The 27,253-nt window shown below is 41.5% G+C and overlaps 1 protein-coding gene, 1 non-coding gene and 1 pseudogene across 5 annotated transcripts in view; 2 read left to right on the top strand and 1 right to left on the bottom strand.

Moving 5' to 3' along the window:
• The window catches only part of LOC109554881 (zinc finger protein 81), a 134,611-nt gene that overhangs the window by 31,492 nt on the left and 75,866 nt on the right, over nt 1-27,253 (bottom strand). For all 4 annotated transcript variants that reach the window (XM_070784226.1, XM_070784225.1, XM_070784228.1 and 1 more), the window contains 2 exons: nt 26,109-26,235; nt 15,777-15,872 (listed from right to left, as the gene is read on the bottom strand). In XM_070784226.1, the coding sequence (XP_070640327.1) occupies nt 15,777-15,872; nt 26,109-26,235 (223 nt within the window). The remainder of the gene's footprint in view (nt 1-15,776; nt 15,873-26,108; nt 26,236-27,253) is intronic.
• Nucleotides 11,755-12,188, top strand: LOC109555037 (uncharacterized protein C1orf21 pseudogene; annotated as a pseudogene).
• On the top strand, nt 17,935-18,038 carry LOC139181857 (U6 spliceosomal RNA). Its single transcript, XR_011565585.1, has one exon. It is a non-coding gene; the product is annotated as a U6 spliceosomal RNA (small nuclear RNA).

The following is a 27,253-nucleotide window of genomic DNA, read 5'->3' as shown; positions in this document are numbered from 1 at the left end:
ATTAGTAGCCAGGAATATGGCTGCCCAGTCATATAACATTTCTCAGCCTCCTTTGAAAATTGCTGTGACCATGTGACAATGTTCTCAACAGAATATGAGAGAAAACACTGGGTGCCACCTTCAAACCAAAGCATTGAAACAGTAGGCGTATTTTCTCTATACCTTCTACCTTCATGCTTACTAAAACCTGGATTTGACAGCAACATGGATTCAAACATGTAGATGCCACAGAAATTCAAAAGACGGTGGAGCTGAGTAATGGATTCATGAATAAGCAGAAGCAGCTAGGTTTTCCAATGGCCTGTGATATTAGAGACTTTATATGTAAGAAAATTCTATATGTAAGAAAATTCTATATGTAAGTCATTATATTTAATGCTCTCTTTATTACTGTGAATTAGCTTTAACACAATTAATATACTATTCTTGCCAAGAGTGAATCACAGTTCATGAGACATATTATATTCTCAATAATAATTGTAAAATGGAAGAACTGTACACTATCTCATCAGCAAGAGTTTTTAGATATTGAGAATGCTCTGAGCCATCAAATCCAGTTTTCCCCTGTTAGTCAGTTAGATACAGTACTCTGAATACATGTCCAGTCCAAAAATCTCATCCTCTTATTCTTAAGTTGCATTGTATTCTCATATATTCGGCTTTAATTTATTTGGAAGTTACTAACCCCTGGATTCCTAGGCTAAATTTTAGAGGTGGTTTTACTTTTCACTTTATTAAACACTTAAATGTATATAAAATGTCTAAGTTGTAAATAAAACATAACTTCTAAACCATTTATATATTGGACAAAAGATCACCAGTACCAACATTCATCATAAAAATTTGCTTCTTCAGTAAAAAGCTTCCTGAGCCCTTTACTGAGCCCACAGATTCAGTGAACCGTACAGAAATGGACAGTCATCTGTTTAGAAAGAGCTGTGCATGCAAGCTAGCATTCTCATTGCCACTCAAAAAATGGCTCACAAAAGTCCAGTTTATTCTCAAATAAAAGGACAGGTTAATATCCTCTTCCTCCACTCCTGCTTATATCTTCTTTTGTGCCATTTAAAAATGTTTGTGTGCTTAATTAAATTGTTTTGCTGTTGTTGTTCCGTCGTTAGGTTGTGCCCGACTCTTTCTAACTCCATGGACCATAGCACGTCAGGCTCCTCTGTGTTCCACTATCTTCCAGAGCTTGCTCAAATTCATGTCCGTTGAGGCAGTGATGCTGTCTAACCATCTCATCCTCTGCTGCCCACTTCTCCTCTTGCCTTCAATCTTTTTCAGCATCAGGGTCTTTTCCAATGAGTTGGCTCTTCGCATCAGGTGGCCAAAGTATTAGAGCTTCAGCTTCAGCAAGACTCCTTCCAATGAATATTCAGGACTCATTTCCTTTAGGATTGACTGGTTGATCTCCTTGCAGTCCAGGGGACTCTCAAGAGTCTTCTCCAGCATAATTCAAAAGCAATAATTCTTCAATGCTCAGCCTTCTTTATGGTCCAACTCTCACATCTGTACATGACTGCTGGAAAAACCATAGCTTTGACTATATGGACCTTTGTCAGCAAAATAATGTCTCTCTGTTTTAATACCCTGCCTAGGTTCGTCATAGGTTTTCTTCTAAGGAGCAAGTGTCTTTTAGTTTTGTGGCTACAGTCACCATCCACAGTGATTTTGGAGATCAAGAAAATAAAATCTGTCACTGTTTCTAATTTTTCCCCTTCTATTTGCCATGAAGTGGTGGGACCAGATGCCATGGTCTTAGTTTTTTTTAAATGCTGAGTTTCAAGTCACCTTTTTCACTCTCCTCTTTCATGTTCATCAAGAGGCTCTTTAGTTCCTCTTCACCATCTTCCATTAGAGTGGTATCATCTGCATATCTGAGATTGTTGATATTTCTCCCAGCAATCTTGATTCCAACTTGTGATTCATCCAGCCTGGCATTTTGCATAATGTACTCTGCATATTAGTTAAATAAACAGGGTGACAATATACAGCCTTGTTATACTCCTTTCCTAATTTTGAACCAGTCCATTGTCCCATGTCTGGTTCTAACCCTTGCTTCTTGACCTAAACACAGGTTTCTCATGAGAAAAGTTAAGGTGGTCTGGTATTCCCATCTCTTTAAGAATTTTCCACAGTTTGTTGTGATCCACATAGTCAATGGCTTTAGTGTAGTCAATGAAGCAGATGTTTTTCTGGAATTCCCTTGCTTTCTCTATGAGCCAATGAATGTTGGCAATTTGATCTCTGGTTCCTCTGCTTCTCTGAAACCCAGCTTGTACATCTGGAAATCCTTGATTCATGTACTGTTGAAGCCTAGCTTGAAGGATTTTGAGCATAACCTTGCTAGCATGTGAAATGAGTGCAACTGTACAGTGGTTTGAACATTCTTTGGCATTGTCATTTTTTGGGATTGGAATGAAAACACCTTTTCCAGTCCTGTGGCCAATGCTGACTTTCCCAAGTTTGCTGACATACTGAGTGCGGCACTTTAAGAGCATCATGTTTTTGATAATTATGATAAGGCTGATATGAAAATTCCTGTACATTTATTTTAGTGGATGTATGTGCTCAGTTCAGTTCAGTCGCTCAGTCGTGTCCGACTCTTTGCAGTCCCATGGACTGCAGCAGATCAGGCCTCCCTGTCCATCACCAACTTCTGGAGCTTACTTAAACTCATGTCCATCGAGTTGGTGATGCCATCAAACCATCTCATCCTCTGCTGTCCCCTTCTCTTACCACTTTCAATCTTTCCTAGCATCAGGGTCTTTTCCAATGAGTCAGTTCTTCACATCAGGTGGCCAAAGTATTGGAGTTTCAGCTTCAGCATCAGTCCTTCCAATGAATATTCAGGACTGATTAACTTTAGGATTTACTGGTTTGATCTCCTTCCAATACAAGCAACTTTCAAGAGTCTTCTCCAACACCACAGTTCAAAAAGATCAATTCTTTGGTGCCCAGCTCTTTATAGTCCAACACTCACATCCTTACATGACTACTGGAAAAACCATAGCATTGACTAGATGGAGCTTTGTTGGCAAAGTAATGTCTGCTTTTTAATATGCTGTCTAGGTTGGTCACAGCTTTTCTTCCAAGGAGCATATGTCTTTTAATTTTATGGCTGCAGTCACCATCTGCAGTGATTTTGGAGCCCCCCAAAATAAAGTCTCTCACTGTTTCCATTGTTTCCCCACCTATTTTCCATGAAGTGATGGGACCGGATGCCATGATCTTAGTTTTTTGAACGCTGAGTTTTAATCCAACTTTTTCACTCTCCTCTTTCACTTTCATCAAGATGCTCTTTAGTTCTTCACTTTCTGCCATAAGGGTGGTTTCGTCTGCATATCTGAGGTTGGTATTTCTCCCAGCAAGCTTGATTCCAGCTTGTGCTTCATCCAGCCTGGCATTTCACACGATGTACTGTACATATAAGTTAAATAAGCAGGGTGACAATATACAACCTTGACGTACTTCTTTCCTGATTTGGAACCAGTCTGTTGTTCCATGTCCAGTTCTAACTGGTGCTTCCTGACCTGCATACAGATTTCTCAGGAGGCAGGTAGGGTGGTATTCCTCTCTCTTTAAGAATTTTCCACAGTTGTTGTGATCCACACAGTCAAAGGCTTTGGGAAAGTCAATAAAGCAGAAGTAGATGTTTTTTCTGGAACTCTCTTGCTTTTTCGATGATCCAGTGGATGTTGGCAATTTGATCTCTAGTTCCTCTACCTTTTCTAAATCCAGCTTGAACATCTGGAAGTTCATGGTTTACGTACTGCTGAAGCCTAGCTTGAAGGATTTTGAGCATTACTTTGCTAGTGTGTGAGATGAGTGCAATTGTGCGGTAGTTTGAACATTCTTTGGCATTGCCTTTCTTTGGGATTGGAATGAAGCTGACCTTTTCCAGTCCTGTGGCCACTGCTGAGTTTTCCAAATTTGTTGACACATTGAATGCAGCACTTTCACAGCATCATCTTTTAGGATCTGAAATAGTTCAACTGGAATTCCATTGCCTCCAGTAGCTTTGTTCATAGTGATGCTTCCTAAGGCCCACTTGAATTCACATTCCAGGATGTCTGGCTCTAGGTGAGTGATCACATCATCATGGTTATCTGGGTCATGAAGAAATTTTTCATATAGTTCTTCTGTGTATTGTTGCCACCTCTTCTTAATATCTTCTGCTTCTGTTAGGTCCATACCACTTCTCTTAAATAAATGCCTAGGAGTGACATTCCTGAGATACAGAATAGCTATACATTTAGCATTAGTATATACTGCCAGTTTCCCAAATTGAATGAAAGAATTTACGTTACTACCATCAATGCATATAAATTCCAGTTGCTCCAAAATCCCGATAACACTTGATATTGTCAGTCTTCTACATTTTAGTCATTGTTCTGTTTTATTTATGTGTGTAGGGTTGTCTGACTGTGGTTTTAACTTACATTTCCCTGATGAATAATGATGTTCAACTTTTCATATACACAACTATTGTGTGGATACCTCCTTCTAAAAGTACCTGGTCAAGTCTTTTACCCATTTCTTTTTCTACTGGCTAGATTACCTTTTTCTTTTTTATTTCTACAAGTTCTTTATATATTCTGAATGTGAGTCATTTCTCAAATCTGGGTACTGTAAATATCTTCTCCCAGTTTGTGGCCTGCCTATTCACTTTCTTAATGATATCTTTTGGAGAAGGATATTTTTTTTTTACTCTAATATAGTTCAACTTACTATGAAATGAAGTAGAAAATGTTATTATTTTTTTTGTTGTTGTTATCCAAAAGAACTTCCCTGGTGGTCCAGTGGTTAAGAATCCACCTTTCAATACAGGGGGCATGGGTTTGATCCCTGAATAGGGAACTAAGATTCCAATTCCACATTCAAGATTCCAATTCCACAAACCACAAGGCAACTTATATAAAGCCAACACACCACAACTAGAGAAAGCCCACGTGCCACAATGAAGACCCAGCACAGCCCCCAAATTTTTTAAAAGTACTCTTAATAAACAGTAACTTGTACAATACTGGGATTTTTTAAATGACAGGAAGAATTCACCAATAAGGAGAGGTTTTAAATTAGAGGTTAAAGTTCTTTAATGGACAAAAAGATTGCTAAAACTTCTCTGTTTTTGACATTTCTTGTAATTTGTGTTTTTCTAGGACTGTGTCCATTTCACCTCAGTTATCAAATTTGTTAGCATAAAGTTGGTCGTAATATTTTCTTAATATTTAGTGGTGCAATTATGCCTGGTCACCAGAAACAGGTGTTCCAGGGGTATCCCCTGTGTGGGCTGCATGTACCCACCTGTGGTGGTTGGGCCATAACTGCTGTGAGCATGCTATGCTATGCTAAGTCACTTCAGTCGTGTCCGACTCTGTGAGACCCCATAGACGGCAGCCCACCAGGCTCCCCCATCCCTGGGATTCTCCAGGCAAGAACACTGGAGAATGAAAAGTGAAAGTGAAGTCGCTCAGTCGTGTCCGACTCTTCGAGACCCCATGGACTGCAGCCTACCAGACTCCTCCATCCATGGGATTTTCCAGGCAAGAGTACTGGAGTGGGGTACCATTGCCTTCTCCTGTGAGCATGCTGGTGGATGGATTTGGCCCCCTGGAGCAGGAGCCATTTTTCAGGGGGCACTAGGGCCATCCGAGGCAGCTCACTGGGTGCAGTGTGATGGGTCTTGAGAGGAATACTGGATGTATGGTATTAATGAGGCTGGTGGAGAGTGACAGAAATGGTACCTGCCAGCACCAGGCCAGCTAGGTGGAAGGAGAGTGAAAAAATGGTGCCCACCAGCACTTCTGTCCCTAGAGAAAGTTTCACCAGATCCCTGCCCCTCTGGCACATGCTCTAAAATTAGTCAATGAATCTCATTCTCATATAGCCCAGGCACTTCCAAGCTGCTTCCTTTGGGACTCACAGAGAGAAAGTCTGTTTGTGAGCTCTTCAAGAGTAAAATCTTAGTTTCTGACAGTCATCCAGCTCTCCCAGATGTAATTGCCACTGGTTTTCAAAACCAGATGTTGTAGGGATTCATTTTCCTAGGGCAGGTATCCTGGGCTGAGGGGCCCAACATGGGATTCGAACCCCTTGCTCTTCAAGGGGGACCTCTGCAGTTATGATATCTCTGTTGCTTGCAGGCTGTCACACTGAGTGTGTGGGTTCTGAATAGACTGTGTCTCTGCCCCTCCTACATATCTCAATGTGGACTTTTCTTTATGTCCTCAGTTGTGGAAAATTTGTTATGCTAGTCTTCATGTCATTTTCAGAGATAGTTGTTCTCTATGTAGTTATAGTTTAGGTGTGTTCATAGGAAGAGAAAGTGTTAAGTCACTCAGTCATGTCTGAGTCTTTACAACCCCATGTACTGTAGCCCACAGAATTCTCCAGGCAAGGATACTGGAGTGGGTAGCCATTCCCTTCTCCAGGGGATTTTCCACACCTAGGGATCGAACCAGGGTCTCCGGCATTGCAAACAGATGGGGAAAAATGGAAACAGTGGCAAATTTTATTTTCTTGGGCTCCAAAATCACTGAGGACGGTGACTGCAGCCATGAAATTAAAAGACACACACTCCTTGGAAGAAAAGCTATGACAAACCCAGACAGCATATTAAAAAGCAGAGACATCACTTTGCTGACAAGGTCTGCATAATCAAAGCATGGTTTTTCCAGTAGTCATGTATGGATATGAGAACTGGCCCATAAAGAAGGCTGAGTGCTGAAGAATTGATGGTGCTGGAGAAGGCTCTTGAGAATTCCTTGGACTGCAAGGACAGCAAACCAATTAATCCTAAAGGAAATCAATCCTGAATATTCATTGGAAGGACTGATGCTAAAGCTGAAGCCCCAATACTATGGCCACCTGATGTGAAGAGCTGACTCACTGAAAAGACCACCCGATGCTGGGAAAGATTGAAGACAGGAGGAGAAGGGGACAGGGAAGTCTGGAGTGCTGCAGTCCATGGGGTTACAAAGAATCAGACACGACTTAGTGACTGAACAACAAATGGGAAGAGATGAGCTCAGGATTTTCCCTTGATCTAAAGCAATAAATTTCTATCTGGGTGGTACTTCATCCACAAGTTCTGATGTGTCATACTTTCATTATCATTCTGCTCAAAATATTTCCTAATTGTATTATGGATTTTTCTTTGACTTATGGGCTATTTGTATATGTGTTGCTTACTTTCAAAACATTCGGGTATGTTCTAATTGTCTCTCTGTTCAGAGTTTTGATTTATTTCAATAGTAATTAGAGAAAATATAATGCATGATTCCAATCCTTTGAAGTTTTTTGCCATTAGTTTTATGTCCCAAAATACTGTCTATTTTGGTCAGTGGGCCACATGCACTTGAAAAGATGTGTATTCTACAGTTGTGGGATGTAGAGAACTATGATGTCAATTAGGTCATACTGGTATATCATGTTCAAATCTTTACAGATTCTTTTGTCTGTAAACAGACAAAAATCAGTTACTGAGATAGGAATGTCAAAATCTCCAATTATGAATATGTATTCCATTTTTCCTTTTAGTGTAGTCAATATTTTCTTTATACATTTTGAGGCTACGCTAAAGTAAATACAAATTTCTATTTTTATAATCCTGTTGAATTTAAATTTTATCAATTTCAGAGAAAGAGGGCACATTACTGAACATATAATAGACATTACAATGATAATACAGGGACTTCCCTGATAGTCCAGTGCCTGGGACACTGCACTTCCAATGCAGTGTTCCCTGGTTGGGGAACTGGATCCCGCATGCCACAGCTGTGGATCCCACATGCCGTGACTAAGACCCAGTGTAGCCAAATAAATAAATACTTTTTAAATTAGTAAAATGATAATACAGGAATATTATGAGACAACTGAATGTCAAATATTGACAAGTTAGATAAAATGCACAAACTTCCTGAAAGAAAAATTATCAAAGCAAGAAGAAATATGAATATCCTTATATCTAGTAAAGAAACTGAATTTGAAATGAAAGATAGTCCCACAAAGAAAACTTGAGACCCAGATGAGTTCACTGGTAAATCCGTTACTAAAACTTTCCCATCAAGAAAATTTGAGGGCCGATCATTTCACTGGTGAATTTCATGAACAGTAAAAAAAGAAGTAAAAATCTTCCACAAACTTTCAGATAATAGAGAAGGGAACACTTCACAACTAATTTTTTTGTGGCCATCATAACCCTAATACTCAAACCCGACAAAGATACTGCAAAAAAGAGAAAACTACAAACCAATATCACCCATGAAAAGTGCAAATATTTTTTCAGTAAATAGAATCCAACAATATAATAATAAGGATAATAAATCATAATCAAACTAGTATTTATCTCAAAAATGTAAGGTCAATTTAAAATTGTTTATTGAAATAAAAAAATCTCAATTGTTTATTTACTGAAATAAAAAATAAATACACATATTAACAAAATAAAAGCAAATAACTCACATGATCACTCTAATAAAATGAAGAGAAAGCACTTGATAAAATCCAACAAATAACCATAATAAGAAAAAAACCTCTTAAAAATTCTAGAATTAGAAAGGAACTTACATAGCCTGATAAAGGGCAGCTTCAAAAAACTTACAGCTAACATCATTAATGGTACTTTTTTTTTTGCCTCAAATATCAGAACAAGGCAAGCATGTCCATCCTCACCCCTTCTATTCAACACTGAATTAAATAAAGGTCTTTGACTGTGAAATAAGGAAAGGAAAAGAAATAAAAGCATGAAATTGGAAAAGAAGAAGTAAAAGTGCCCTTAAAGTGTTGATTACTTACATGAAAAACCCCAAACAGAGGGAGAGGGTGGGAAGATTTGGGAGAATGGCATTGAAGCATGTATAATATCATGTATGAAACGAGTCGCCAGTCCAGGTTCCATGCACGATACTGGATGCTTGGGGCTGGTGCACTGGGATGACCCAGAGGGATGGTATGGGGAGGGAGGAGGGAGGATCATTCAGGATGGGGAACACATGTATACCTGTGGTGGATTCATTTCGATATTTGGCAAAACTAACACAATATTGTAAAGTTTAAAAATAAAATAAAATATTAAAAAAATGTAAAAAAAACAATTAATAGGTGGATTTAGAAATGACTGCCAGTGCAGGAGACACAGGAGGTTCAATCCCACAAGGAACTATGATCCTACAAACCATGAGGAAACGAAGCCTGTGTGCCGCAATTACTCAGCCTGCACCCTAGAGCACACGACTTGTAACTACTGAGCCCACACACTGAAACTACTGAAGCCGGAATGCTCTAGAGCTTGTGCGCCACAACAGAAGAAGCGACAGCTACAAGAAGCCTGAGAGTAGCAACGAAGGCCCCACACAGCCAAAAGTAAATTAATTAATTAGTTACAAAAATTAATGCCTCAGGACATAAAGTCAATGTACAAAAATAAATTCCTAGCAATTTATACTAGCAATAAATAATCTGAAAAAAATTTTTAATGCTATTTATAATAGTATCAAAAACATCAAATGCCTAGGATAAATTTAATGAAGGATACATAAAACTTTTATATGAAAATTATAAAACATTGCTAAAGAAATCAAAGATCTAAATATATGTAGAAAGTTGCTATATTCACAGATTAGAAGGCTCAATATTATTAAGATGTCAGTTCTCTTAAAATTGATCTTAGAATTAATGCCAAACCAAATCCCAGCAAGTTTTTTTCCAAAAAATTAAAAACTGGTTATAAAATTTATATGGAAATGCAAATGACCTAGAAGAGTCAAAGTAATTTTTTAAAAAAGTCAACCTGGAGAACTTACTCTACCTGATTGCAAGACTCATTATAAAAGCTATAGTAATAAAGTATGGTGGAGGACAAGGAAGCCTGACGTGCTGTAGTCCATGGGATAGCAAAGAGTCGGATATGACTGAGTGACTGAACAACAACAAATAAAATAGGGGTCTGCCAAAAGGACAGTGTATTAACTATATTTTCTTATTTTCTGTATTCTAGATGCTCTAGCATCTGATGTCTAGCTGATCCTGGAGAGACTGCCTCTCCCAGACCTAGTTATTTCCCAGAGACAGCAAGTGACTTTCCTATAAGTATACCTACCATATGCAAACCAACAAATCCAGAGCCCATATCCACCAACTATCTCCTTTTTCAAGATCTCACAGGTTGAGCCACTAGAACCCTGCCCTAATCACCTCAGGCTGGGTACCAGGCAACTAAGGATAGTCTCTACACTACACCCCAGAGTCCACTGAAATTACTCAAACTAACTAACTCTAAACCTTTCCAGCCTGCTTATTCTACCTCACCCATTCTTTCCTATGAAAATCATAATAAAGGCTGTTGCCCATGCTTTCCCCCTACAACTTCTACCTCCTGATTGACCTTAGTGCTCCCGGGTGTGACTCTGCACAGTGTGGTATGCCTTTTCCTCTTGGAAGCTGTTACAAACTATTTTCAATGGCAGTTGTCTCCAGATATGTTGGCCTCACCATAACTGAATAATAATAAAACCTTTTCTCAGCAGTAAAGAATCTGTCTCTCAATGCAGGAGACACAAGAGACGTGAGTTCAATCCCTGGGTCAAAAAGATTTCCTAGAGGAGGAAATGGCAACCCACTCCAGTATTCTTGCTTGGAAAACTCCATGGGCAGAGCAGCCTGGCAGGCTACAGTCCATGGGGTCACAAAGAGTCAGACATGGCTGAGCACAAGCACGAGTTGAGTTCAGTTGAATAGATCAATTAAACAGAACAGAAAGTCCAGAAATAGGTTCACATATGTGAAATCAACTGATTTTAATAACTGTGCCTAGGTAATTCAGTGGGGAAAAAGCTCTTCAATAAATGGTTCTGGAACAACTGAATATTGTATTGAAAAAAATGAACATCAACCCTTACATTAAACACAAAAATGGATCATAGACCTAAACTTAAAAAGCTAAAATGATAAACTGTATAGAAGAAAATATGAGAATATCTTTGTGACCTTGCAATGTTGTTGTTCAGTTGCTCAGTCATGTTAGACTCTGTGACCCCAGGGACTGCAGCACGCCAGGCTTCCCTGTCCTTTACCATCTCCTGGAGCTTGCTCAAATTCATATCCATTGAGTGGGTGATGCCATCCAATCATCTTGTCCTCTGTCATCCCCTTCTCCTGCCTTCAATCTTTCCCAGTATCAGGGTCTTTTCTAATGAGTCAGCTCTTCCCATCAGGTGGCCAAAGTATTGGAGCTTCAGCTTCAGCATCAGTCCTTCCAATGAATATATAGGATTGATTTCCTTTAGGATTGATTTCCTTTAGGATTGACTGGTTTGATTTCCTTGCAGTCCAAAGGACTCTCAAGAGTCTTCTTCAACATCACAGTTCAAAAGCATCATGGAGGGGCGAGGAGGTCCTCTCCCTCCGTCCCCCTCCCTCACTCGCTCGCCGCCAGCCCCCGCTGGCTCCCTGCCCACTCCCGGGGGGCCGGGGTAAGGACGTGCACGCACGCACCTGGGCCGGGCTTCAGGTGCTTCGGGGCTCTTACCCCCGGCCTCGGGGAGGAGGGGGAGACCCGGACTCACCGTGGGGAGGAAGAGGAAGGAAGACAAGAAGGAGGGAGGAAGAAAACCCGAGAGGAGGACCGGGGCCGGAGGCTTGCCACCTTCAGCACCCCCGCTAGCGCCCAAGGTGCACCCATCTTGACCGACTCAGCAAGAAGGTGGATTTTCCCTGTGTCTAAAGGGAAAAAAAAATGTCCCTGTGTCTGTAGAGATGATTTGCAGTTCAGCCCAGCTGAAGCTGACCGAATGAGACTATGCGCTGTGCCTCCACCAAGCATGTTGCCACTGTTCAAAACGAAGAGGAAGCCCAGAAAGGGAAGAACTACCAGAATGGAGATGTGTTTGGCGATGAGTATAGGATCAAACCGGTGGAAGAGGTCAAATACATGAAAAATGGGGCAGAAGAGGAGCAGAAAATAGCAGCCAGGAACCAAGAAAACTTGGGAAAAAGTGCCAGTTCAAATGTAAGACTTAAAACTAATAAAGAGATTTCAGGATTAGTTCATCAACCCAGAGCAAACATGCACATTTCTGAAAGCCAACAAGAATTCTTCAGAATGCTGGATGAAAAAATTGAAAAGGGTCGAGATTACTGTTCAGAAGAAGAAGGTATCACATAGCACCAATCCTACCACTCAAACCGGGAGCTGCTGCTGCTGCTGCTAAGTCGCTTCAGTCGTGTCCGACTCTGTGCGACCCCACAGACGGCAGCCCACCTGGTTTCTCCGTCCCTGGGATTCTCCAGGCAAGAACGCTGGAGTCGGTTGCCATTTCCTTCTCCAATGCATGAAAGTGAAAAGTGAAAGTGAAGTCGCTCAGTCGTGTCCAACTCTAGCGACCCCAAGGACTGCAGCCTACCCGGCTCCTCCGTCCATGGGATTTTCTAGGCAAAAGTACTGGAGTGGGGTGCCATTGCCTTCTCTGAAACCGGGAGCTACTACTGTGTAAATAGGTTACACCCTAGTTGAAATCTTTGCAAAGGTCGGTTCTCTTCAGCAAACAGCACTATAGCAAAAGAAGATCATTCCATATCGTATGCTGCATTAACTTACAGTGTTTCTTAATGAACTTGCAAAGGAATATTGCTAAAAACAAACAAAAACTGTTATCGAAATTTCTTTGTTGCTGCTAGTTAAAACTTATTGCAACTTTTCACTTCTCTGTGTCCAGGTCTGCAGCAAAATTCTGCAATTTCACCTTGAAGATACTGTTGGTTTTACAGATGCTCTCCAACCTATTTTTTCTAAAAGATGAAGTAGTGGTGAACTCAGATATCCAACTTCTGTTCTAGACTGGTTCTGCTTCTAAGACAAGCGCCTCCTTCCTCGCTCCCTCCTCCCTGCCTCCCCCAGTAGTCCAGAGCCTTGTTTCTCACTGGCAGTGTTGCACTTTGGAGATGGGATGGTTGCTATGGCAAGCCTAGTTTCTCTGCTATGAAGAAGTAGAGACGCTACTATCAATTCAAAGCATGTCATGACATGACTCCTGGAAGTGACATAGGAGGGAGCAGCAGGTGGTTTCATTTCCTGGGTCTCTTAATCAAAGATCAAGCTTGCAACATCAGTTTTGCTCAGATGCAGACGAAGTGTGATCACAATCTTTTGAATCCCTCTTGCCCACTTTTTTTTTTTTCTAAGAAAATAAACATTTTACTGTTTTTTTTTTTTTTTTTTTTTTTAAAGCAGCATGGCACTCAGCCTTCTTTATGGTCCAACTCTCAAATCTATACATAACTACTGGAAAAACCATAGCTTTGAGTATATGGACCTTTGTTGGCAAAATAATGTCTCTGCTTTTTAATATGCTGTCTAGGTTCGTCATAGCTTTTCTTCCAAGAAGCAAGAACCTTGCAGTAAGCCAAGATTTATTAAATAGATCACAAAAAATACTAAAACTTTTTTAAAGATGATAAATTAGGCTCCATAAAAATTAAAATATTTTTCCTTTGATAGGCACCAGTAAGACTAAAACTGTAAGATACACATTACAACAAAATATTGGCAGTACATATATCTGGCTTAGAAATTGTATCGAGCAAATATAAAAAACTCTTATACCTCAATAAGAAGACAAACAACCCCCCCCATAGGAAAGATATTTCAATAGACACTTCACAAAAAAATGTACAAATGATAATAAGCACATGAAGGTATTTAACATTATTACTCATCAGAGAAATGCTGCTTACATTCATAACATACCATTACATATCCATTCTAATAGCAAAGTTTAAAGAGACTGATGATAACAAGTATAGGCAAGGATTTGGGGCAACAGAATTTCTCATGTATTGCTGTTGGGAATGTAAAGCCATTTTGGAAGACAGTTTGGCAATTATATGAAATTATAAGAAAGGTGAGCAAACACTGATGGGTGAGGCCATGCTCAGTAAATCTTTAATCCAATTTCTGTTGAAGGGTGCAGCTGTGTTCCCTCCCTGCTATTTATCTGGGGCCAAACTATGGTGGAGGTAATGAAGATAATGGTTCAGTTCAGTTCAGTTCAGTCGCTCAGTTGTGTCTGACTCTTTGCGACCCCATGAATCGCAGCATGCCAGGCCTCCCTGTCCATCACCGACTCCTGGAGTTCACTCAAACTTACGTCCATTGAGTTGGTGATTCCATCCAGCTATCTCATCCTCTGTTGTCCCCTTTTCCTCCTGTCCCCAATCCCTCCCAGCATCAGAGTCTTCCAATGAGTCAACACTTCGCATGAGGTGGCCAAAGTACTGGAGTTTCAGATTTAGCATCATTCCTTCCAAAGAACACCCAGGGCTGGGTCTCCTTTAGAACGGACTGGTTGGATCTCCTTGCAGTCCAACGGACTCTCAACTTCTCCAACACCACAGTTCAAAAGCATCAATTCTTCGGCGCTCAGCTTTCTTCACAGTCCAACTCTTACATCCATACATGACTACTGGAAAAACCATAGCCTTGACTAGACGGACCTTTTTTGGCAAAATAATGTCTCTGCTTTTGAATATGCTATCTAGGTTGGTCATAACTTTCCTTTCAAGGAGTAAGCGTCTTTTAATTTCATGGCTGCGGTCACCATCTGCAGAGCAACGCTAATCCCAGGCATTTACCCAAGAAAAATGTAGACATATGCTCACACAAAGACAAATCAGAATGTTTACTGCAACTGTAGTCATAATAACCAAATAATGACCACTTGTCATTAACAGGCATAGAGATAAAAAAAAATTATAACGGAACAGTATTCACTATTTAAAAGGAACTATTTAATAGTCATACCATGGAATAGTATCCACTATTTAAAAGAAACAAACTAAGTGATATACTCAATAACATGAATGAATTGCAAAATCATTAGGCTGAACAAATAAAGCCAGACCCAAAAAGGTACATACAGAATGATTCCATTTATATGCAACAGTAATAAAGGCAAATCTAGTCTATAATGACAAAAAGTAACTCAGTGGTTGCTTGGGGCCAAAGTCATGTAGAGTGTTAACTACAAGGGGCATGAAGGTGCATTTTTGTGTGATGGAATGTATCACGACTGGGGTGGTGCTTATAACAGTGTGTACCTTTGTCAAAACTCACCAAACTGTACACTTAAAATGGATACTTATTATGGTATGTAAATTATATCTTAATAAATTTGATTTTAAAAGAGAAAATGCTAGGTGACAGGGATCATAAAGTGAGAAGATGGAAGGCAGGCATGGAGATTAGGGGAGGTGAAGAGAAGTGAGGAATCTGAAAGCAATATCTACAAAGAGAAAAGGAGGTGGGGCTGGTTGTAGATGACAGTTTGTTGATATCTTAGAGTGAGAAGATGAAAACAAGAGGGAGAAGAAGCTGAAAGGGAACCAGGTAGAACAGGAGTGAGGCAACCAACTGATCTCCAAAGAAGGCAAATCCATTAAAACCTGAATGTATACAATAAGGATCTAAGACCTTGGGAGTGGGGTTTCAGTACTAAAGCATAAAAATGTAATGGGAGGAGAAAACATCCAAGAAAGCCAGATCCATAGTAAGGAAGTCTGGCATATGATCTAGAGTATAGATACTGTAGCAATTCTCCTGGAGGGAAGCTAAGCCAAGAAGCAGTAAGGGAAATACAGGGAAGAGCAGTTTGGTACCTCAGAGGCCAAGGAGTTTCTAAAGTTTTGAACCTTCAAAAAGGGCAGCAATCACAGCACTTTAAAGGTATTGGTCTTAAGTATTTCCATTGTCTTCCTTCTGCCAGGATCACACTCACCTGAGCAGCTGTGATGTAGGGTTTTTTCCTTCAGTGCCCAAGGCTCCTCTCCTTGCTCCAACTTGAATATGACCTCTGGTTTGGGAACTTCATACCCTGTTAACAGGAAATGATAGAAAATGGGGTCCAACTAATTGCTTTCCATGTGTTCTTTGGAAAAGTAACCACATTTCATTGGAAAAAGAGTAATAAGCATGAATGTGCAAAGGGAGTGAAGACTCTCAGGGAAATCAAGGATGACACCATTACACATTTCAGATGCCCCAGAGCACTTAGCAGCTGAGAATGGAAACCACCTCACTGAGGTTCTGTGTTAGTTCCCTAGGGCTTCTTTAAGAAAGTACCAAAAAATCCCTGGAGAAGGAAATGGCAAACCACTCCAATATTCTTGCCTGGAAAAGTACATGGACAGAGCCTGGTGGACTGCAGTCCTTGGGGTTACATGACTGAGCATGCAGGCATGAGGGTGGAGGGAGATGGGTTGGTAGCAATACCCTGGTAGAACTAAAAAAAAAAAAAAGAAAGAGAGAAAGTACCAAAAACTAGGTGACTTAAAACAACAGAAATGTATTATCTGATATTTCTAGAGGCTAGAATTCTGAAATCAAGGTGTTAGCAGTGTCATGGTCACTCCAGCAGATATAGGGGAGAATCCTTCCTTGCACCTTCTAGCTTATTCTGTCTGCCAAAATCTCTGGTGTTCCTTGGCTTGTAAATGTATTTTAATCCAGTCCCATGGCTATCTTCTCCCTGTGTGTCTTCTTACTGTCTTTCCTCTATGTGTGCCTATTTCTGTGCCCAAATCTCCTTTTTTTTTTTTTTTTAATAAGGATACCACTCAGGTTAGGGTCCACTCCAATGACCTCATTTTAATTTGATCCCTTCTGTAAAGATACTACTTTCAAATAAAGGCACATTCTCAGGTACTGGGGGTTAAGATTTTGACATATCTTTTTTTGAGGGGTCACTATTCAACCAATAAGAGCATGTCCCCTGACCCCCCCAAATTCACATCTTTCCCATGTATAAAATACATTAACCCTATCCCAATATCCCCAATCAACTCTTAGGTCTAAAATCTCATCTAAACATCAACCCAGGGTCTCAGATCTCAGCATCTAAATCATCTAAATCTTATGGGTAAGACTTGAGTATAAGTCATTCTGGGACAAAATTCCTCTCCATGCATATCTATGAAAGCAGACGCACTACCTGTTTCTAAAATATTCCAAACACAGTGGTGTCACAGGCATAGGATAGATACTCCCATTCCAAAAGGGAGAAATTAGAATTTAGAAAGGTATGGCAGGTCTCAAGCAAGTCTGAAACCGAGCAGGGCAAATTCCATTAGATTTTAAGTGAAAGTGAAAGTCACTCAGTCGTGTCTGACTCTGCAACCCCATGGACTATACAGTCCATGGAATTCTCCACGCCAGAATACTGGAGTGGGTAGCCTTTTCCTTCTCCAAGGGATCTTCCCAACCCAGGGATCGAACCCAGGTCTCCTGCATTGCAGGCGGATTCTTTACCAGCTGAGCCACAGCTTGACAATAATCCTCACTGGTTCAATGTTCTGTCCTCCAAGCCCACCAGGATGGTAGCCCCACCCCCTCAGCCCTGGGCCAGGAATGGCACCACTTACTATCACTCCTAATGGCCCATTAGCAAAAATTTTGTTTCCTGTACTGGCAGTCTTATGCTCTGCTGTTCCACATGCCTTAGTTCCAAAGGGAGGAATACTTCTACCAAGAGACACAACACTGATTCTATTGAACTGGAAGATAAGTCTGCCACCCGGAAATCTTGGTCTTTTCACATCTCTGAATCAACAGGCAAAGAAGGGAGTTACTGTGCTGGCTGGGGTGGTTGATCTTGACTATCAAGCGGAAACTGTGGCCTGCTATATCACAATGGAAATAAAGAAGAGTATGTCTTAGTGCTTGTTTCAGCAGTGAAGTGAAGTGAAAGCTGCTCAATCATGTCTGACTCTTTGAGATCACATAGGCTGGAGCCTGCCAGGCTCTTCCGTCCATGGAATTCTTCAGGCAAGAATACTGGAGTGGGTAGCCTTTCACTTCTCCAGGGGATCTTTCTGACCCAGGGATTGAACCCGGGTCTCCCACATTACAGGCAGATTCTTTATCATCTAAACCACCAGGGAAGCCCAGCAGTACATATATTAAAATTGGAATGATACAGAGAAGATTAGCATGGCCCCTGAGCAAAGATGACACACAAATTCATGAAGTGTTCCATATTTTTATGGAATCTTAAAAAAAAAAAAAAAAAAGGATACAAATGAACTTATTTACAAAACAGAAGTAGAGTCATGGATGTAGAAAACAAACTTATGGTTACCAGACGGTAAGAGGGGAGGAGAGATAAATTGAGAGATTGGGATTGACATATACACACTACTACATATAAAATAGATAACTAATAAGGACTTACTGTATAGCACACAGAACTCTACTCACTACTCTGTAATGGCCTATATGGGAAAAGAATCTTAAAAAAAAGAGTGGATATATGTATGTGTATAACTGATTCACCTTGCTGTACACCTGGAACTAACATTGTAAATCAATTATAATCCAATAAAAATTTTTTTAAAAAGAAGAGTATGTCTAGAATACAGGCGATCCCGTAAGGCATACTATCATGCCCTGTGATTGCTTCCCCAGTGCCTCGGGGTAAAGAATCTGTCTGCAGTGCAGGAGACACAGGAGACACGGGTTCAATCCTTGGGTCAGGAAGATCCCCCAGAGGAGGAAATGGCTACCCACTCCAGTATTCTTGCCTGAAAATTCTATGGACAGAGTAGCCTGGGGGACTACAATCCATGGGACTGCAAAGAGTCGGACACAACTGAAGTGACTGAGCACACACACACGCATGCCCTGTGATTGAAGTCAATGTAAAACTACAGCGATACAATTCAGGCCTGGACCCTTCAAGAATAAAGTTTTGGGTCACACCACTGTGCTTCCCTGGTGGCTCAGCTGGTAAAGAATCTGCCTACAGTGCAGGAGACCTGGGTTCGATCCCTGGGTTGGGTAGATACCCTGGAGAAGGAAAGGCTACCCACTCCAGTATTCTGGCCTGGAGAATTCCATGGACTGTATAGTCCATGGGGTGGCCAAGAGTCGAACATGACTGAGCAACGTTTATTTTCATGTTTCTTTGTATTTATGGGCTTCCCTGATAGCTCAGTTGGTAAAGAATCTGCCTTCAATGCAGGAGACTGTGGTTCAATTCCTGGTTTGGGAAGATCCCCTGGAGAAAGGAAGGGTTACCCACTCCAATATTCTTGCCTGGAGAATTCCTCAACCTCCTATACTTAGGCCACCTGATGCGAAGAGCTGACTCACTGGAAAAGACTCTGATGCTGGGAAATATTGAGGGAGGAGGAGAAGGAGGACGAGATGGTTGGATGGCATCACCAACTCAATGGACATGAGTTTGAGCAGACTCCAGGAGACAGTGAAGGACAGGGATACCTGGCATGCTGCAGTCCATGGGGTTGCAAAGAGTTGGACATGACTTAGGGACTAAACAACAACAAAGGCCCAAAGGGTAAGATACAAAGTGCGACCCATGAGAAGATCTGAGATACTCCAAAATGACTGCATGATTTGTCCAATTTATAAGGACAGAAATCTGGGTGATATGTGTGGGATAATGGAAGGAACAAAGTTGGATAAGACTGAAATTTTTAGTATGTGTACACTAAGCAGATTCTGAATGTCATCTTGCCACTTGAGGGGTTAGGAAGGGTACAAACAGTATATTTGGCTGGTTGGCTGGAACATGAACCAAATCACAGCCCACATAAATGCAGCTGGAATTCTAGGACTGCTTTGGAGTACTACAGAGAAAGGCATCTGAAGGCTTAGGGAGATTGGAATGTTAAGAGTAGACTTATCAAGAAACATCTGCTCACTCACACCAGGATGGTCCAGAGACACACCAGTCATGACAACTGTGACAAATAAATTTGTGAGGGGGCCCCCGATAATCTATGATTGTTCTTCACTGTAGGTCAGAAATTTCAGTGGGAACTGCTGCCACTGAACTGGAAAACCTAAATGCAGTGAGAGCAATTGGAACCTGGGGTGAAGTGAAGTGAAATGAAGTGAAGTGAAAGTTGCTCAGTCATGTCCGACTCTTTGTGACCCCATGGACTATACAGTCCATGGAATTCTCCAGGCCAGAATACTATAATGGGTAGCTGTTCCCATCTCCAGGGGATCTTCCCAACCCAAGAATTGAACCCAGGTCTCTCCCATTACAGGCAGATTGTTTACCAGCTGAGCCACAAAGGAAGTTCAAACCTGGTGTGGCAGGGGCCAAATGGAGGCACTGGATTGCCAAATACAAGGTCGATGTGGTTAGCACAGCGTCAGAGTAGTAATCAGAACAGTCCAATTCACAAATAAGGGTAGAAATTTCTATAATACTGTTTTAATTCATTCTACAACTCATTAGAGTTCAAACATCTTTCAAAACAAACCTTTACTTTGCGTGTGTGTATACTAGGTCACTTCAGTTATGTCCAACCCTTTGCGACCTCATGGATTGTAGCCCACCAGGCTCTTCTGTCCATGGGACTCTCCAGGCAAGAATACTGGAGTGGGTTGCCATGCCCTCCTCCAGGGGATCTTCCCGACACAGGGATCAAATCCCTGGGTCTCTTACATCTCCTGCACTGGAAGGCTGGCTCTTTACCACTAGCACCACCTGGAAAGCCCATATCTTTATCTTGGTGTTTCATTATTTAAGAGATAACCTTCTTTGAAGCCAGCAGAGTTAGGACAGTCTAAGAAAAGCAGGACAGAAACAGTGTATGAACATTTAGCAAAAGACAGTTTTCAGATATTTAAGAAACTATGCTACACAACCATATATTTATGTGTTATATGTCTATACCTCTCTATCCTTCTAACACTATATGAGAATGGGGGGATAGCATTAAATATAACACCTGTTTTAGAGTGGTTCACCTGCTCACAGACATGCATATAAACAAATTAAGAGCAAAAAAATAAAAGAATATTGAGTATTTACTATGTACCAGACATTGCCCTGGGCACTTTAGATGAATTAATCCATTTAATCTTCAAACCAACTCTCCTCTTATTCCCCTTAGCAGACAAGGAAACTGAGCCTTGGAGAGGTAAAATTCCAAAGTCACACAGCTAGTAAGTGGCTTAGTTATTCATACAACAAGTGGCCAGGTAGAGATTTAAACTTCTTTCTCTTATGCTATCCTACTGCCAAATAGAAAAAAAAATACATGTCTTTAATATATATTACATAGGGATGAACCAAACCTTCTGTGCTGTCAAAAAGATTCACAGAGACCTGTGAGTTTGGCTAGTTGATCATGACTTCCATAGGAAACAAATAGGTGGGCAATTTACTAAAATCTTACTTGATCTGTAGAAGGAAAAGAGTTCTAGGTCAAGTGAAAAGAAGTCTAACTTGAAACATCCAAACACAGAATCCCAGCTCCTCAATCAACTCTCAGACTTGAGTCAGTTTATACACCGAGAATGAACACTTCTGAATGAAGGGGAGGCTGGGTCCCTGGAGGAATGAACCCATGACACTGCCAAAAATTTACACCACTAATATTTCTCCCAACTTTTCCTAAAAGGACCTATAGCCCTTTACCAGGGTACCTCTGCATTGGGGAAAAAGCAATGAGGCTTTCCAGATATTACCAGATAGGACACTGGCTCTGATCTGACACTAATTCCAAAAGATCCAAAACATTACTGTGGCTCACCAGACAGAGTTGGGGCTTATAAAAGTGAAGTGATCAATGGAGTTTTAGCTCAGGTCAATCACACACAGTGAGCTCAGTGGATCACTAAACCCATCTCGTGGTTATTTCTCTGGTATAGGAATGCATAATTAGAATACTCAGCAACTGGCAGTGTCCTCATATTGGTCTCCTGACCTATGGAGTGAAGCCTCTTATGGTGGAAAATGCCAAGTGGAAGCCACTAGAACTGTCTCCATCTAGGAAAACAGTAAACCAAAAGCAGTACTGCTTTCCTGAGGGATTGCTGAGGTTGGTGTTACCATCAAGGACTTGATGGAGAAGGCAATGGCACCCCACTCCAGTACTCTTGCCTGGAGAATCCCAGGGATGGGGGAGCCTGGTGGGCTGCTGTCTATGGGGTCGCACAGAGGTGGACATGACTGAAGCGACTTAGCAGCAGCAGCAAGGACTTGAAAGATGCAAGGATGGTGATTCCACTACATTCAACATGCCTATTTGGCCTGTGCAGAAGACAGATGGATCTTGGAGAAGGACAGTGGATTATCATGAACTTAACCAGGTAGTGTCTCCAACAGCAGCTGCTATACCAGATACAGTTTTGTTGCTTGACCAAATGAACACATCCTTTGATACTCGGCATGTATATATTTATCTGGCAAATGCCTTTCTTAAAAACAGTACTGTTAGTAAAGACCAGCAAAAGCAGTTTTCTTTCCATTGGGAAGGCCAGCTATAAACCTGCACTGTCCTGCCTCAGAGGTAGATCAACTCTCCAGTCCTATGTCATAATTTAACCTGCAGGGTTCTTGGGCAATTTTCCCTTCCACAAGACATCACATCACATGTCTATGTGCTCAGTAGCTTCAGTCATGTCCAACTCTTTGAGACCCCATGGACTACAGCCTGCCAAGCTCCTCTGTCCATGGGATTCTCCAGGTAAGAATACTGGAGTGGGTTGCCATGACCTCCTCCAGGGGTCTTCCCAACCCAGGGATCGAAACCATGTCCCTTAGATCTCCTGCACTAGCAGGCAGGTTCTTCACCACCTAGGAACCCCACACTGGTCCATTACATGGATATTATGCTTATTAGACCTAGTGGATAAGAGTGAGAAACTACTCTAGACTTATGGATAAGACATCTGTGTGTCAGGAGACAGGAAATGAATCTGAAAATAAATTTAGGGGCCTTCTATCTCAGTGAGATTTCTAGGGGTTCAGTGGTGGGGGGCTTGTTGAGATACTCCTTCTAACCTCTTGAAGAATAAGTTTTGCATCTGGCTCTTCCATAAGCAAAAAGAGGGCCAACACCTAGGGCCTCTTTGGACATCAGAGGCAACACAGTCCTCATCTGGATGAGCTACTCTGGCCTATTTACCAGGTGATTCAAAAAGCTGCCATTTTGAGTGGAGATCAGAATAGGAGAAGGCCCTGTGTGACACGTCCAGACCGCCATACAAGCCACCCTGCCACTTGGGTCACATGACCCATCAGATCCATTGGTGCTTGAAGTGTCAGTGACACAGGGATGGAGGCTTTGGCAGTTCCCCTGAGACGAATCACAGCACAGGTCCTAGGATTCTGGAGCTAAGCTCTGCCATCCTCTGCTCTCCTTCTGAGAAACAACTTTTGGTTTGCTACAATGTCTCAATTTACTCACAGAATTTAAGCATTTTAGTTAGTGGAGGAAAATAAAACTTAACAAGGATTCCCTCAGTAATGGTGAGTGAACACAGAAGAAGCCAGCACTGACATAGAAAATGTGGCAAATGGTAGACCTGCCTTCCAGTGCTGCTTGTAAGGGGCCCAAGTTCTTCTGACGGAGGCTCAGCCTGTGGATGGCGTGAGGCCAGGAGCCACCCTTGCAGCACTGAGACTGGGTCTTCCCAGAGGTGAATTGCTTGAGAATGTGCCCAAAGTGGGCAGTAAACTCCATGTAATCTAAATATTGTTGTTTAGTTCCTAAATCATGTCTGACTCTTTGCGCCCATGGACTGTAGCCCACCAGGCTCCTTTATCCGTGGAATTTCCCTGGCAAGAACACTGGAGTGGGTTTGCCATTTCCTACTCTAGGGGATCTTCCCCACCCAGGGATCGAGTCTGCATCTCCTGCTTGGCAGGCAGATTCTTTACAACTGAGCCACCAGGGCTTGCTGTAAGGCTAAATAAAAGGAAGTGAAAGTGTTAGTCGCTCAGTTGGGTCTGGCTCTTTGAGACTCCATGGACGTGACAGGTTCCTCTGTCCACAGAATTCTCCAGGCAAGAATCCTGGAGTTGGTAGCCATTCCCTTCTCCAGGGGAATCTTCCCAACCCAGGGATCGAATGCCGGTTTCCTGCATTGCAGGCAGGTTCTTTACCATCTGAGCCACCAGGGAAGACCCAAAGCTAAATCCTGGAACAAAACTGATAGTCAACAAGTATCATAAGGGAGAGCTGAAGAGAGAGTTCAAGAGAGCATGTCACTGTTAAGAGATGTGACCTCAGATCCTATGTGGTGACCTTACACCCTCAGCCCTGGGTGGTGGCCTTGCCCTCTTAGCCCTGGAAATCAACTAGGTGGCTCATCTTCTGGAAGCAAAGAGGTGACAGCTTGTCACCCTGCATCTTCCTAGTCTGTGCTCTCTGGGCCTGTGGTGGCAGTGAGAGCTCTGCTGGCTTCTGAACCATTTGGAGGGTCATTCACCGCTTTTCTTAGAAGATATTCACCGCCAAATAGCTTTACTAGCCTATTTCCTGGCTGGAGAATCCAAGAAATCCAGTCTTCCTTCCTTCCTTTTTTCCTGCCTCTGCCCTGTTCATCCCAAGCTGGCAGTGTTTCTGCTGAGATGGCTGATTGGATCTACAACTCACATGCCTAATCCTTTTAGCAACTGGTTCTCCAGCCACACACTTGGTGCCCTTTCCAGAGTACATGTCATATTTTACAATATGGATAGGCTGAAAATTCTCAAAATCTTCATGTTCTAGTTCCTTTTTACTAACAATTCCTTCTTCAAATTCTCTCTTTCCTCTATCATTTTACTATAAGCATTAAGGACAAATCAAGTCTCGCTTTTAACACTTGGCTTAGAAATTTCCTCACTTAAATATCCCAGTTCATCACTTACAAGTTCTTTCCACCCAAGAAAACAAAATTCAGCCAAATTCTTTGCCACTTTATAAGATTTACCTTTATAATAGCCAGGACATGGAAGCAACCTAGATGCCCATCAGCCGATGAATGGATAAGAAAGCTGTGGTACATATACACAATGGAGTATTACTCAGCCATTAAAAAGAATACATTTGAATCAGTTCTAATGAGGTGGATGAAACTGGAACCTATTATACAGAGTGAAGTAAGCCAGAAAGAAAAACACCAATACAATATACTAATGCATATATATGGAATTTAGAAAGATGGTAACAATAACCCTGTGTATGAGACAGCAAAAGAGACACTGATATATAGGTCAGTCTTGTGGACTCTGTGGGAGAGGGAGAAGGTGGGGAGATTTGGGAGAATGGCATTGAAACGTGTAATATCATGTATGAGATGAGTCGCCAGTCCAGGTTCGATGCACGATGCTGGATGCTTGGGGCTGGTGCACTGGGACGGCCCAGAGGGAGGGTATGGGGAGGGAGGAGGGAGGAGGGTTCAGGATGGGGAGCACGGGTATACCTGTGGCAGATTCATTTCGATGTTGGGCAAAACTAATACAATATTGTTAAAGTTTAAAAATAAAATAAAATAAAAAAAAAAAAAAGATTTACCTTTATACCAATTTCCAACAACATATGCCTATCTTCCATCTGGCAGTGTGTGTGTGTTCACTTGTATCCGAATCTTTGTGACCCCATGGACTGTACCATCTGAGATCTCACCAAAACCACCTTTAACATTCCTACTTCTACCACAAATTTCTTTGAGGCAATCTAGACTAGACTTTTTCTATCAAGCCCCTACAAATCTTTTCAGCCTCTACTTGCTGCCCAATTCAAAGCCATTTCCATGTTTTTTTTAGGTGTTTCTCATAATATCACTCCACTCCCCAGTACAGAAAGTTGCAGTTTCCTAGGGCTGTTGTAACAAAGTACCACAAACTGGGTGGCTCAGAACAACAGGAATTTCTTGTCTTGTGGTTCTGGGGACCGGAAGTCCAAAATCAAGATGTCAGCCAGGTCATGTTCTTGTTGAAGGTGCTAGGGAGGGATGTGTTCCATGCGCCTCTCCTGGTTTCTGGTGGCCTCAGGCACCTCCTGTCCTATAGATGCATCCCTCCAATCACATGGTCATCTTTTCCTTGTGTGCCTCCGCACGGTCCCTCGAGTGTTTGTGCTTGTCTGTGTCTACACTTCTCTTTTTCATAAGAATGCCAGTCATATTGGTTTAGGGCCCAACTAATGACATTGTTTTAGCTTGATTACTTCTGGGAAGATCCTATTTCTAAATAAGGTCACAGTCAAAGACAGTGCAGTTTAAGACATTAACATATTTTCTTGGACGGACAAAACTTTACCCATACAGGTTCCTCACAGATTCACATTCTGACAGGGCTTACCCAGTGAAAGGAGGTGGCTGTAGTTTTCCAACATCACATCTTGGTACAGGCGCCTCTGAGCAGAGTCCAGATGCTGCCACTCCTCCCTGCTGAAGTCCACAGTCACGTCCTCAAAGGACACTGACACCTGTAAACAAACACCAAGGACACTGTCACCTCTAAACACAATCCCATTCAGGGTGACCGGGTCAGCATGGGAGGATAGGGGAAAGATAGAAAAATGCTTTTAGGATTTTTACCATAATACCCCATAGGCTATGCCTTTTAAATACCTACTTACATGTAATGTATAGAATAAAAATATGTACTTATAAATTTCTGCCATTCATTGTATATGTCTTTCATTTTAAAAAATTAATTTTCATTAGTTTTCTATAGTAGTATATAACTACTTATACATAGTAGTGTGTATAGCTGATTCACTTTGCTGTACAGCAGCAACTAAAACACTGCAAAGCAAATATACTCCAATAAAAATAAATAAATAAAGTAAATAAAGTGATCAAAAGGGGATTTGAAGTTTATCTTATTTAGTTCCTCATGTTAATGGGAAGTTAGTGTTTTATTGCTTTTTGAAGGAGGCATGTATGTTTGTGCTGGGTCTTTGTTCCTGTGCGTGGGCTTTCTCTAGTTGTGGCAAAGTGGGGGCTACTCTCTCGTTGTGGTGCAAGAGCTTTTCATTGCAGTGGTTTCTCTTGCTGCAGAGCACAGGCTATAGAGTGCACAGGCTTCAGTGGTTGGGGTTCACAGGCTCAGAAGTTGTGTCTCACAGGCTCTAGAGCAAGGGTTCAGTAGTTGTGGAGCACAGGGTCAGTTGAACGTGCTCCCCTGCCTTGACTAGCAAACTATTAACCACTGGACCACCAGGGAAGTCCAGCATGTACACTTTTTTCTCACTTTACATAGTTCCCTGTACTACTGCTTTCATTTAGTCTTTAAAAATATAGGCATTTTCTCTTGATGCCCTTTTGTTTGATCAATTTTAATTCCACAGTTGTCAGAAAACACACTCTGTATGATTTCAACATATGGTCTATCTAGAAGAATGTTTCAGGTGTCCCTAGAAAAGAATGTATATTCAGCTACTGATAGGTTCAGTGTTCTCTAATATTTAAATCAACTTGATTGAGTGTTGTTTAAATTCT

Source organism: Bos indicus, chromosome X (assembly GCF_029378745.1).
Source record: "Bos indicus isolate NIAB-ARS_2022 breed Sahiwal x Tharparkar chromosome X, NIAB-ARS_B.indTharparkar_mat_pri_1.0, whole genome shotgun sequence".
NCBI classification, from domain to species: domain Eukaryota; kingdom Metazoa; phylum Chordata; class Mammalia; order Artiodactyla; family Bovidae; genus Bos; species Bos indicus.
Note: the sequence above shows the minus strand (reverse complement) of the source record. Positions and strands in the feature narration are given on the sequence as shown.